This window comes from Sturnira hondurensis, unplaced genomic scaffold, assembly GCF_014824575.4.
Source record: "Sturnira hondurensis isolate 20B ecotype Veracruz unplaced genomic scaffold, ASM1482457v3 Scaffold0003801, whole genome shotgun sequence".
Taxonomy (NCBI): domain Eukaryota; kingdom Metazoa; phylum Chordata; class Mammalia; order Chiroptera; family Phyllostomidae; genus Sturnira; species Sturnira hondurensis.
This window is the reverse complement of record NW_028076432.1, coordinates 6,675,785-6,690,696: the sequence shown is the minus strand read 5'-3', so window position 1 is coordinate 6,690,696 and position 14,912 is coordinate 6,675,785. Positions and strand designations below refer to the sequence as shown.

Below are 14,912 nucleotides of genomic sequence, written 5' to 3'. Positions count from 1 at the left end.
TAAATTGAAAGCAGGATTTTTTTTAACTGTAAAGAGAGGTTATTAAAACATTACTGTTACAACTCTATAAAATTTTAACATAATTATTACTTTATACAGTATAAGTTTCTCCAGTTAAGCACACTACAAAAATGACTGTTTCAAAAAGATAAGGCATAATTTTATTACTTTAAACATTTCTTTTCATCACAATGAAAATAAACTAAAATAACACATGGCTTTATAAAAATAAATTTTTATTAAAAGCAGTAGAGTCTGAGCAGGAGACAGTACAAAGTGTAAACAATGTAAACATCACTACATTCAGCTCAGCCTGATTGAACGCTGAAGGACAACTCTAGATGCTCTATGTGCCGTTACTAGCAAGATACATTAATTCTATTGTACATAGAAAACACACTCTAATCTGATTAGGAGAAGCATTTTATCGAAGCCGGTCCCATCGCCAAATACTGGCATCATCACAAACAGCTATAAGGATGCTGCTATCCCTGCTGAAACTGGTTTGTCGAATTGCGGCGGCACACTTTTGATGAGTGAGTGTTGTACATCTAGGGAGAAAACACGACAGCAGGTTAAATACCATACGTGTGTAATGTTGTCAGTATCTGACTTAAAACAACGAATCAGAAAATGAAAAGATGTTCCAAACTATACAGAAAGCATCTGGAACCAGAATACACTTCACTAAGATCTCAATCTCAAATTTCATAAAATGTGGGTGTATTTTAAATTCAAGAGGCACCATACAACTTATATAAAAAGAAATAACTTGTGATCAAGGTACTCATGAAAAATGATCATTAGAATAAAAAAGAAATACTTAAAAACACTCTGAGACATGTAAATGTTACAAGTAAGTTAAAGATGACATTGCAAGTGTAATGACATTACTTGTAGTGACATCACTTCTTCTATTATATGGCATAACTATGAAGACAAAAATTATAAATAGGAACTTTTAAATACTTACTTAGCTTTATGAGGATCTTCTACTTCTAAATCCCAAACATAAAGTTTGCCAACCTGATTGCCCAATGCAAGCATCTGTATAGACATTTTTTAAAACACCAAGTAATTAAAATTAAAATAAGCCTTAAAGATTTCAAGCAATTCTAAGGCATCTTTCTTATTTGGGAAAAACTTTAGACCTAGCCTCTAGCTATGCACTGGATTATTTCTTTTCATTTTACATTTCTGATTTGAAAGTGCAAAATAAGCAACTTATGCTTCAAAGAGGAACCTTGAGTAAATAAGAAAGCATGTTGCAAATTTATAAAAGGCTTTACAATTTATACTATACATATGTATTCTTTAAAATTACAGCAAAAGCTATAAAAAAACTATAGCAAAAACTTTCTTATAAATACCCAGGTAATTCATTAACACAAAATCCTAATACCAAATTTATTTAAAATTTTAGATGACCAGTATTTTGTCTCTTCCCTTTTTTTTTTAAATTTTAAGTTCTTCTGAGAAAAAGCCACATAAAAATATTAACTCGAATCACCAAACATGACACCTCAGTCACAGATGTTGTAGAAAATAAACACCTAACTGCCACCACTGACATCTGCCAATTTCGTTTGTAAGCACTGCAGATGGTGTTCAGCACCACAAGGACGGAATAACATCAAAGGCCAAAGCAATTAATACAAAACATCAAGGTACTTTCTTAAAAGAAACAGAATGCACAACAGAGAAAACTAAAGTTACCATAACTTTAAGTCAAATAATTTCAAAATGTAAAAATGTTACCTTTTGCCAGAAATCCATAGAAAACCTCATGTACCAAATGTCACACTGGCTGTAATCAAATCGCCCAAGAATAGTCACATTAGACTCACTGGGCTTAATTTTATCTATATCATCTTCCATTTTGCCAGGTTTCCAGCACACAATGGCATTTTCACAAGACTTTAAAAAAAGAGGCAAGAAAAAATATTATTTGTAGAACTGAACTATAAATATTGAAACAAAGCTTTTTCTCTATTATCATTGTAGGATTGACAGCTCAAAGAATCTGGTTATCCATCTACTAAGTACAGTGATATACATTCATTTCTATTTATACTCAATGTTCACATTTCAGGATAAAAAGTCTGACTACCAACATATTTCTGACAATACAAAAGCATTATATTGTCTGGGGGTTATTCATTTTGGAAGTCACAATTTCTCTTCCAAAACAAACCAAATTCAGCTCTAGACACTTTAGCATCCAGAGACTTGAAGCGTTTTATAGGAAAGGGAAAATGACAAACACTGTATTAGACTACATGGCTCTTCAATGTGGCTCTGCTTGCTTCACTACTTCCACCTCTCCCTATCCAACTGCTCACTTCACTTCTAGCCCCACCTGGTTCCCTTTATCTGGTTAACTATTAATCCCTCATCCCCAGTGTCCGTGCTACATGGTAGGGACACAGCAGGAAAGCTAATGAATTCACAGAAAGTACCTTAGAGATCAGATTATATAAAAAGCATAAAAGCAATGATTTAACATTAAGACATGATATGGGGATGGAATTGAAATAGACTGAGTTATTATACCTTCCTATCATCTCTATCTTCCAATCTTTGCACACATTATACTTAAGCAGCAACTGGTAGAGAACGTAATGGAAGATAACTTGCAGAACAGGGAGCACTGCTCAGATTACAGGGTAAGTCCAAGGCTTACCAGTTAAGAGACACCTGGCAATGTCTCTGGTCTCTACTGAATACAGGCCAGAGATGCTGCTGAACACCTCACAAGGTGCCTCAATAGGTGCCAGGACTAAAAACTGCTGGTATAGGCGAAGACTGCTTCCTGAAGTTCCACAGGAAAAAGCCTACATAATCACATGTGGCAATCCTGAGGTACTGACTGGCATTTAAACAGCTGAACAGTAGGGCTAAGAGGATTAGGGTGGGGGCAACATGCTTTTTGTCTTCTCTGCCTTTTTTAGATTATATAAAACCCCAGGGCTATATATTTACAAGTTCCTTACTGTAAAGCACTGGACAAATCACTTGGTCTGAACACCCCTAAGTGTATAACCAGGTTGACAGCCTGCAGTTTTCTCAACTCATCTTGGCCCTAGCCCTGCTGATTCAGAATCTCTGAGATAGGAGGCTGAAGCAGAAGTATAAATGGCTATTCAAGTGCCTCTTACTGACTACATGGGTAAAGGATGCTAGTAGTCTTTCCATGGAGAACTAAAGCACAGGGAGATGGAGAGCATTTATCCATGCTAACGGATGGGTGCACTTCGAATCACCTAGAGAACTTTTAAAACTTACACATTCCTAGGTCCCTGTGTCAGATTTACAATTTGTGGCATCTAAGTAAGGTCTAGAAATCTATTTTTACAACGTTCCTTAAAGATTCCAATGCAGAGCCAGATGTGAGAACCACCAATATACTGGTTTGCCCAAAAAGTCCATTATGTTTTTTTCCATACGATAGCTCTAATAGTGCTTAGTTGTCTACATTTTGTTAGACTGTATTGTGACAGCTGTCATGTCAGAATGCATTAAAAGAAACTTTTCATAATTGGCGAATTTCTGTGCAGCCAACTTAATAGTGAAGATGGAATAAGCAACACTTTCACTGTATGCTTTATTATTTCAAGAAAGGTAAAAATGCAACTGAAGCACAAAAAAAAGATTTGTGCAGTGTATGAAGAAGGTGGTGTGACTACTGAACATGTCAAAAGTGGTTTGCGAAGCTTTTTGGTACTACTGCCATTTTGGCCAAATAATTCTTTGCCGTGGGGCTGTCTTATGCATTGGAAGATGTTTAGCAGGGCCCCTGGCCTCTACGCACTGGAAGCCAATAGTAGGAGATAGCTGACATACTCAAAATATCCAAATCTATTAGTAAAAAAAATTATCCAATCTATAGTTATTGGTAAAAATGAAAAAATGTGCCTTTATTTTACAGAACAATCGTAAAGGACTTTTTGGGCAACCAATAGTTCATTGAGTTTATTTAGCCTCCCACCTAAAATGCAGAAATCCTTTCTTATCATCTAAGTTCTAGGAGCAGAAATTTTATAGCACTTTAACTTCCGAAATGACAGAACAGATATACTTTTTCTCTATTTGTCCCACTGAGTACAACTTAAAAGTCTGAAAGGTAGAAAGGAGGCAGACATCAGGAATCCTAGCACATGCAGGAAACTGAGTTCCCTGATTTTCTTTTCCCTCATTTATGTGTCTCAGGCTTGATGCTAGAAAAGCCAGCAACTCGACAATTCTAACAAGTGAAGTGACAAATAAAACCTACTGTTCACCCCAACAGCCTGCTTTCTACAAGAGAACAAAAAATGGGAACCTAGCAAGAAAGAGTGTTTTCAGACAAATGCTCTACTATAGCTAAATTCCACAGAAAAAAACAGTGGACCTGCCCCACATGAACCAGCAAAGGCCCAGTGGGAATCCCTTCTCAGGTGGTAACTAAGCATCTTAGTACATAGTAACCCCGACTTCTTCTCTGGCTGGGGTGGTAGCAGAGGAGGCCTAGAAGAGACAGGACATGCACAACCACCTACCACCTGCAGTGTCAATGGAGATCACCTAAGAAGCAGTAATGAGTCCTGTCAGCCCCTTCTGCTAGGGTAGTGTCACCTGAAGTGCAGTGGAAAGCCTGAACTCACAATCCATCAGTAATGAAATATCATTGCCAAGTCAACAGAGTGGGGAACCTAACTCCCCTTGCTACCTACCAATCATGATACAATGCTCCTCTTCCACAGCTGAAATTTATCAGAGCAAGCCTGCTGTAGAAGATCTAAGTAAGATCCAGAGTTTGTAACATAATATCCAAAATATCAAGATCTTAATAAAAAACCACTTGTCATACCTAAAAACAAATTTCAGTGCCCTCCTTGGAGTGCACTCATGCTCTTCTTTTGGGGTCCCCATGGGATTTGCAACCAGGGGAACAGTGGACAGCAAAACCCATGAACTTCTCTCCAAGACCTCTTTTCTCCAACTTTTCAGTGAGTCAATAGCAGACTCACCTTGGCTCACTTCTTTAACATTTCTAGAGAGACAAAGCAACCCCACCAGGCTCTCTCCTATCCTTTCTTCTACCCTAAACCCTTCCTTTGTTTCACTGTCCCCAGCTTTAATAAATGTACTCTCAAATAAAAATAAAATAATTAAATTAGTTTATTAAAAGAAACATGAACATCTCAACTTATCTGCCAAGGATTTTAAAGCAGCCATTATAAAGATGCTTCAATGAGCAATTTATAAACAAGAAACAAACTCACTACAGATTCAGAAAGTTCAATGAACCCCAAAAAGATAATCTCAAATAAATCTGTATTAAGACATGTCACAAACTTACAAAAAACTACATACAAAAAAGAAATCCTGAAAGCAGTTAAGACAGAAAGGACCACTCTAGGGATGCCAGGTTTCTCATTAGAAACCATGGAGACCAGAAAGAGGGGGCACAACATTTTTCAAACAGTTAAGAACTGCAACACAAAATCCCATATACAGTAAATATACCTTTAAGGAATTAAGGGGGAACGAAAACATCCTCAAACTATGAAAAATTAAGAGAACTTGTCACCAGCAGACCCACCCTCAAAGAATGGCTCCAGGAAGTTTTATGAACATAACAGAAATAATCTAAGGGATCTTGAAATATCAAACATCAAGAAAAAAAAACAAAAAAAGCAAAATGAGTAAATACAATATTCACTTTTCCCTCTTGAGTTTTATTTGATGGCTGAAGCAAAAATTGTAATACTATTTGATGCAGTTCTTCATTGTAAAGGAAATATTTAAGACAATTACATAAATAGAAGACAAAGTAAAGAAAAGTAAGGTTTCCACACCTCACGAAAAGGGTGAAATACTGATACAGAGTTAAGTAGACTGATTTACAGTTGACTCTTGAACAACAGGGGTTTGAACTGTGCAGGTCCACCAAAGCATGGACTTTTCTGGAGGGGGAGGAAAAGGTTATTTTTGACCTACAGTTAGAAATTCACATCTACATACACAGAGGGCCAACTGTAGTTATACACAGATTTCTAACTGTGTGGGGGTCAGAATCCTTCCCCGGGTGCCCCACTATGGCCTATGGGCCACATGCAGCCCAGGATGGCAATGAATGTGGCCCAACACAACATCGTAAACTTACTTAAAACCTTTTTTTTTTTGGTCATCAGTTTTTGTTAGTGTTTGTGTATTTAATGTGTGGCTCAAGACAACTCTTCTTCCAGTGTGGCCCAGAGACACCAAAAGGTTGGACACACCTGAGTGAAACTGTCATGCTGTTCAATGGTCAAATGTATGCGCCACATGCATATCACATATACAGTAACATCTAGGGCAAACACCAAAAAAGCTAAACAAAGAAATATAAGAAATATACTAAAAAATACAAGCAAATCAAAAAGGAATGATTATGTTCACATAACCTATGGGAAGTTAGAAGAAAAAACCCAGCAAAATTAAAAAAAAAAAATTTTAAATGGCAGACAATGTGATAACTGATATGTTAAAGCTCAAATGTAAATGGCCTAAATATAGCAACTAAAAGTTAGACAGTGTGGATTTAAAAAACATGACCCAACTATACACTGCCTACAAGAAACTCACTTCAGATATAATGATATGTGTGCATTAAAAGTAAAAAGTTGGAAAAGGATATACCATGCAAACATCAATCAAAAGTAAAAGTGACTAAGATGGACTTTAGATAATGATAAAAGGGTCAAGCCACCAAGACACAGCAACAGTAAGTGTATAAACACTAACCAACAGAGCTGTGAGATATCAAGAACTGAAAGGGAAAAATCCACAATTATAGCTGGAGACTTCAACAGGAGTCTCTCAATAATAAAACAAGTAGAAAATCAAAAAAGAGAGAAATCACTTAGTAACTAAACAACACATGTCAAAATTTCTGAGATAAAAGCTAAAGCAGTGCTGACGGAAAATAACCTAAGAAAAGTCAAGTCAATAACCTAAGCTCCCACCTTAAGAAACTAGCAAAATACAAGTATACCCATAGCAAACAAAAAAGAGATTTTAAAAAGACTACCACAACTTATCAATATGAAATAGTTCATTTGAATAGACTTTTAACTATTAAGGAAATTAAATTTGTGATTTTAAAACTCCCCTTCAAAATTTTCTAGGCCTACATGATTTGAGAATCCTATTAACAATTTAAAGAATTAACACCAATTTCTTCAAGAAAATACAAGTGTAGATTTGCAACTGATTTTATGAAAACAGTATTCTTGATACAAAAACCAGACAAAAACAATATAGAAAGAAAACTTGAGGTCAGCATCATAAAACCTCATGAATACAGGCACAGAAATCTTTAACAAAATATTAGCAAGGAGAATTCAGCAACTTATAAAATAACTGTGCAGCATGACCAAATAAACTTATTCCAGGGATACAAAGCTGTATCAATAATCAATGACCAATCAATGAAATCTACTACATTAATAGGCTGAAGAAATTACATGATCATATCAACTAATGAAGAAAAAGCATTTAACAAAATTCAACACCCATTCATACTAAAACTCAAAAAATTTAAAAGGGGACAGTTCTCAACTTGATAGGGAATATCTACAAAAGACAGACAGCTAATACACATAATTGTGACATACTAAATTTTCCCCCTTAATATCAGAAATAAGTCAAGGATGTCTGCTATATTAATACTGCTAATCAACGTAGTATGGGAAGTATGTCAGTACAATAAGGCCAGAAAAGGCAACAGCATCCAGATCAGAAAGGAAAATAGAAAACTGTCCCTATTTGCAGATGATAAGAACTTCTATGTAGAAATTCCCAAGTAATTAACACCACCACACTCCTAGAATAAGGTCTAATAGGTCACAGGATTCAAGACTAATATGCAAAAATCATCTGTATTAATATATAGTAACAATGAACACACAGAAATAGAAATTAGAAATACCATTTATAATTACTTAAAAAAAGGAAAAATACTTAGGTCTAAATCCAACAAAGCAGGTACAGAATTTGCATACTGAAACTACAAAACACTGATCATAAAAATCAAACACCTAAATAAACGGAGATACCATATTCATGGATTAGAAGACTAAGCAGAGTAAAGATACTAACTCCCCACCAAACTGACATACAGATTTATCACAATTCTGATCAAAAGCCTCCCTCCTCCCAAATAACTCCTGCAAGATTTTTAATATAGACAAGATTATTCTAAAAATTTTATGGAAAGGCAAAGCACAACTAGAATAACTAAAATAATTTTGAAAAAGAATAATAAAATAGAAGAAATCACTCTACCCATTCCAAGACTTACTACAGAGCTAGAGTAATCAAAACTGTGTGTAGTACTGGCGGAGTACTGGAATGAAAAAGAAAAACCAGAAACAGCCTCACACAAGTACGGCCAAACAATTTTGACAAAGGTACAAAAGCTTAAAAGGAGAAAGAACAGTCTTTCAATAAATGGTGCTAGAACAATTGGATATCTATAGATAAAAATAAACTTCTACCTAAACTTCATACAAAAATTAACTTTAAATGGATCATATATTTAATACAAAATGTAACAGTTTAAAGAGTTTTTGAAGAAAACACAGGAAAAAATCTTTAAGATCTTTGGCTTGGTAAAGAGCATTTAAACATAACATCAAAAGCATGATCCATAAAATAATACTTTTTAAAAAATCAATAAATTGAACTTCTTCAGAATTAGAAACGTGCTCTGCAAAAGACCTTGTTAAGAGGATGAAAAGACAAGCTACAGACTGGAAGAAAATATTTGGAAACTACGTATCTGACACAGGATTCATATTTAGAATATATTAAGAATTCTCAAAACTCAACAGTAAAAATAAAAACAAAAACCAATCCAATTAGAAAATGAGCAAAAGATATGAAGAGACATCATCGAAAAGGATATATGGATGGTAAATAAGCACATGAAAGATGTTCAACATCACTAGCCATCAGGGAAATGCAAATTAAGACCACGATGAGGTATCACTACACACCTATCAGAACAGCTAAAATAAAAAATAGTGACAATACCAAATGCCGGCGAAGATTCCGAGACACTCGAGCTCTCTTACATTTCTGGTGGGAATGTAAAATGGGACGGCCACTCTGGAAAATAGTTTGGCAGTTTCTTAAAAAACTAAATAAACTTAACCATGACCCAGCAATTGCCCTTCTAGGCATTTATCCCAGAGAAATGAAAACTTACAAGTCAGTCCACACAAAACCTGTACACAATTGTTCATTGGCAGCTTTATTTGTAGTAGCCCCAATCTGGAAAGGACCAAAATGTCCCACAATAGATGAATGGCTAAATAAACTGTGGTACATCCCATACCATGGAATACTACTGAGCAATAAAAAGGGAGAAGTACTGATACACACAACAACTTGGATGGCATTATAATGAATAAAAAAAAAAAAAAAAAAAAAACACCAAAAAAAAAACAAACCACAATCTTAAAAGGCCCCATGCTGTAACATTCTTGACATGACAAAATCACATGTGATAAAATGGCAAACACATTATACAATGTCAATTTCCTAGACCTGATACTGTGTTGCAATTATAAAACCATTCGAGGAAGGGCAATATGGGGCCTCTCTGCACTATCTTTGAAACTTCCTGTGACTCTAATTTAAAGATTAAAAGGTAAAAAGAAAAAAAAAATGAACAGGTAAAACTATCTGCAAGGTCAAGAAAGAAAAAAAAAAAGGCTCTGCCCAAGAAAATGTGAAGTGCCCTAAAATCCACACCAGAAAAGAAACTGGATAGCAATTTCTCCAAATTTGACAATCCTAAATGTTCAGATGACATGACCAACAACTTCTCTAAATTAGCAGCAAAAATTAAATATATATAAATATCAACATTCTAGAGAATGGGTTGGCAAACTATACAGCCCATGAGCCAACTCCAGGTGTCTGTGTTTATATGTAAAAGTTTGCTGAAATGGACACAAACATTAAAAAAAAAAATCCTAATAGTAATGGCTTTAAATATTGGTTATTTTACAATAACACTGAAAATCACAACAGTTATCATCATACAAATTAACATTTTTCATTTTATTGGAGCACAAATTATAATAATCTATTGGGATGTTTTAAGCCAGCAACTTTCCAACCCTATCAAAATATGAGACTTAAAAAAAAAAAAGAGCAATTTCCCATCTGCCATCCAATTTACCAAAATGTATAAAAAACTGTGCTCCCTAAAAAGATCCAACTCACACGAACAATGGAAGTACAGCTTAACAGCAATTACCATACCTTGGAAAGTATCAAATCACCTAACCATCGCACACAATCAACATAATTCCTATGTATGTCTCTGGTAGAAAAGTCAGGAAAGTGAATTTTCTGAGAAATAAATGGCCTGAAATGGAAATGTCAAAAGTTAAGAGAAAAAAGTATAGTAGAATTACACTAATTTTTACTTTTGGAGTTATCAAATTTTGAAAAATAAAATATATGACTATTTTTTCTTTGTTCCTAGAAAACTGATTACCTTCTTATCTGTTTATACAGAGCTAAAGTCTTACTCCTTTTTGCTTCTATATGTTATTATATTATCAGCTGTTAATTCAATTTTGTTTTTACCTTATGAAATTTCATTTGCAAAAGCTGGAGCTGCCAGGGTGTAAGGGGGATAAATGGTAATGGGAAAAATATATAATAAAAAATATTTGCAGCTTCCTACCTTACTATGTATGATATATACAGGCCACATTTAATCACTTCTGGCTATTTAACGGATAACAAGCAAAGACATCTGATTACAGAACTGTAAGTTTTCCGCAGAAAACACCTACTCAGTCCTTTAACATTAGTCTATGAAAGTCAACACATCTGCATTATTTCAAAAGATAGTCATTTTTCTAGGAACAATGGTATATTCCAAAGTCTTCTAAAATTAAGATTACATGAGAGTTCTGCCTTCAGCAGTAATTTCTGAAAATGGTTACTGAGAGGAATTTGACATTTACTAGTTAGGACTTAGCCTGTATTTAGAAAAACAAAGTATGGTGCCATTTTATCCCTTTAAAATGTTTGTGCAAAGCCCTGGCCAGGTATAGTTGAGCTGGTTAAAGCATTGATACGTCAAGGTTTCAATTCGATCCCTGGTCAGGGCACATACAAGAACCAACCAATAAATGCATAAATAAATGAAACAACAAACCGATAGTGCTTTCTCGCCCTTCCCCTCTCTAAAAATAAAAATAAATCAATAAACAAAAATTGTTTTAAAATGTGCATGAAGACCATTAACTAGAAGTTGCTACCAATTCTATAGTTAATGAAAAGTATACCCAACATTTCTAATGTAATAATTTATTTTTTGTACCGAAATAACTCTAGAAGATTGTTGACATGCCATGAATCAGTTCTGTCCTAGGTAAGTCACAGGTCCTCTTTTTACTTTTCTCATGTATATAAAAAGGAATGTTGGGCTGAATCATTTCTAACATTCCTTCCAGTACAAATTCTGGCATCTTTTCTTTATTAAAACATTAAAATGTTATTAATGATCTGATGTAAGTTCTTAACTCTGCTATAATTATGTTAATTGTTTTTAAATCAAATACATATTATAACCTATGGTTAAACTTCTCAAGAAGACTATAGCTCACTGTTATTTTCTGTAAAATGTGAAATATAATTTCTATGTATTCCTGAGTTTCAAAAAATAGAAAACCATAACTACAGTACTATACTAACTCTTGGTGCTTTAAAATAGGTATCTGAAAGTTATATGAATCCTTAGAGGCCACTGAGGTTTGATGAATGTTAGTGCATTGAAATATTTACTGATGGCTACAAATTTAACCAACATTAATTAATAGTCTGGCTTTATAACCAAAAAGTAAATTCTAGCTCTTTGCTAAAAACAAAAATGCAAACAATGTTAACATACAGACAAATGACAGTTATAGTGAAAGTATTAGCATTTCAAAACTATATTAAGAAGGTCCTGGCTGGGTAGCTCAGTTGGTAAGAGCATATCCCAATACACCAAGGTTGCTGGTTTGATCCCTGGTCAGGGGACAAACAAAAACCAACCAATGAATGCACAACTAAGTGGAACAACAAATTAATGTTTTTCTCTCTCCATTCCTCTCTCTCTGAAAAATCAATAAATTAAAAAAAAATTATATACACAGGGTCTGGCACAAACAGCATCCCTTTTTTATTACAAAACGTTTTTTTACAAAATCATAAGCATGTAATTCTGTAACAAAACAATATCACATTTAAGCATACTATATGATATTTTAGGTAAAATGTTCAAATTAAAACTATAAATTAATACACCCATATTATTATCTTACCAATGACACTCAGGCAGGTATTACTTCTGCTAGACCCTATATATATATATAAAAATAGCAAAGTCCCCACCTCTTGGTCCCATGGAGCAAGGGCTCCACTTCTGAATTTTTTTCCACTTAATGAAACAAGGGAAGCATTATATTAACATGAATTAAAGCTAAGAACCCCATTTAAAAAACAAGATTTACCCTGGCTGGTGTGACTCAACGGATTGGGTACCAGCCTGAAAACCAAATGGTCACCAGTTCAATTTGCAGTCAGGGCACATGCCTGGATTGCAGGCCAGGTCCACAACTGGGGGACTTTTGAGAGGCAACTAATCGACATTATCTCTTGCACATTGAGGTTTGTCTCCCTCTTCCTCCTTTCCTTCCCCTCTCTCTAAAAATAAATAAAATATTTTTTAAAAAAAGATTTACTACTTTGAATTAAATTTTACACTGTGGACTAATAATGCTAATTACATTCTGAAGGGTCCTTTGCTCTATTCCACAATTATTTTAAGAGGCTTAACATTTTTATAAATTAAATTAAAAGGCCCACCACATACAACGTAAATACATAATGAGTATAATGTGCTACAAAATTAGAGAAGACACAATTTAAAGGGGATTTTGAAAAATGAACCATAAATACATTAGATTAAATCAGTGGTGAATTTATGGTATGTCAAGTATTTTTAAAAAGGGGGCTCTTCAACTCAGTGCTGGGGACTTACATAACAAATTTGGAAAAGGTAAAATTCATCAATTCAATAGCATGAGAAAGATACTTGTTTTCAATGCCACAAATGTTACCTGTTAGTTTTATTTGGGTTATAATCATAAGATTCCTTAATTGCATTAATCATTCTCTTTGAATTAATCCTCCAAAGTTTAAGAGAGTGATCCATACCACAGGACATTATTTTCTCACCCAAAAGATCATAATCCTGTATGTAAAACAGAAAAGCTTAAGTTAACTATTTAAATTATTTTTCTAATTACACTACTCAATTTTCACCTGATGCAGAGTACTGTGGAAACCACAACACTAACATTTTGGGTTGCACCTATGCAGGAAATAAGAGTTTTTACTACTTTTAAGATTTAGTTTTATGTGATTTGTCACCACCATAGTGAATGAGTTTATACAATATGAAAGGCAAAGAATGCACAGTGTTTGAATTTCATTTTATCTTTCAACAAACTTTAAAATATTTCCTTTGCTTGATTTTGAAAGTAAACTGAATACTGAGGTATGACACAAAACCTGAAGTTTTATTTCTTTTCTTTGTCCAACCCTAACCAACCAATGAAACTGACTTCTGTCTGTGAAGCTACCATGACTCCTTAAACCAATGAAATTTCATCCGTATATCTAAGTCAAAAATTTCAGTTACATTAATCTTAGAGCTCACTTTTAAATGGCTTTTTAAAAATGCCTTTAAAAAATAAGTTTTATCATCTGTAATTTACAAATTCTTAATAGGCATCTAACAGATGGTATATTATAACAACGTTATTTCATGGATAAGACCCTGTGACACAGATATGCTGTTTAATTTGGTATGGTACATGTGTTAATGAAAATTTCATGCATCTTTCCTTCTAATACTGAATGCTATATTACAGAGAAGAAATACAGACCGTCACCTGTTCTCACTTTAAGAAATAAAAAAAGATGAGGGTGCAGGGCTGGGAAGACAAGAAAGAAAACTGTACTTGAACAAGAGTTAAATAAAAATTAAAAAAATAAAGAAATAAAAAAAGAAAAAACAGTATATGGTGATGAAAGGAGATGACTTTGGATGGATAAACACATAATACAATATGCAGATGACATATTATGGAACTGTAATTTACATAATTTACACCTGAAACTTACATAATTTTATTAGCTAACAAATTCACAAGCCTGGCTGCTACTACTTTTCCTAATTATCTCACTTGTCAAAAGCAATAAGGCACCATTAAAGCCAGTAGCTCTAATTTAAAATTCTTAATGAAGAATGCTAGTCTTGGCTTTTTCGCAAATGGAGCCAAATGAAGACTACTTCAACTTCTAGAAAAGCCCAGTTGGCATTGTATCTTCAAGTAAGCACGACTTTTACGAAAGCATACAAACTGCAACTATAGGAATATTTAGTACTTCCAATTATAATGTCAAAATCTGAAACCTGATTAAAAACACGTACATCATCACATAACACCATGCCACCAACAAGAGTTATCTAAAACTCAGTGTGAGCACAAAAAAACAATTCCTGCAAATAAAAGATGAAGTTTCTTAACTGCTAATTAATTTAACCTTTTCCTTCAATAACTAAGAAACAGCAAAAGTTAACTTGGTGACTTTAGATCAGTAAAAGAAAAAAAGTTCATGGTATTCCTCCATGAGAACCTGGTCCTCATATAAAACAGTGCATGAGTACAGGTAAAACACAAAGACCCTTACTTGCTTTATTCCTTCACCTTTAAGAGAAAAACCTTGCATGTCACAAATAAAAGGTGTGACTGCTGGCTATATGAAAAGAAACCATATACTTTCTTTTAAGGGAAGGGTTAAGGGTC

The 14,912-nt window shown here is 34.1% G+C and overlaps 1 protein-coding gene across 3 annotated transcripts in view; it reads right to left on the bottom strand.

Moving 5' to 3' along the window:
- Positions 1–219: 219 nt before the first annotated feature.
- The window catches only part of EED (embryonic ectoderm development), a 32,064-nt gene continuing 17,371 nt past the window's right edge, over positions 220–14,912 (bottom strand). The window contains exons 8-13 of one of the 3 annotated variants that reach the window (XM_037042899.1): positions 13,158–13,291; positions 10,300–10,405; positions 9,061–9,135; positions 1,759–1,917; positions 974–1,047; positions 220–551 (exon numbers count right to left, since the gene is read on the bottom strand). In XM_037042899.1, coding sequence (XP_036898794.1) covers positions 425–551; positions 974–1,047; positions 1,759–1,917; positions 9,061–9,135; positions 10,300–10,405; positions 13,158–13,291 — 675 coding nt within the window. In that variant the 3' untranslated portion in view covers positions 220–424. The remainder of the gene's footprint in view (positions 552–973; positions 1,048–1,758; positions 1,918–9,060; positions 9,136–10,299; positions 10,406–13,157; positions 13,292–14,912) is intronic. The other 2 variants (XM_037042900.1, XM_037042901.1) reach the window with 2 other exon arrangements.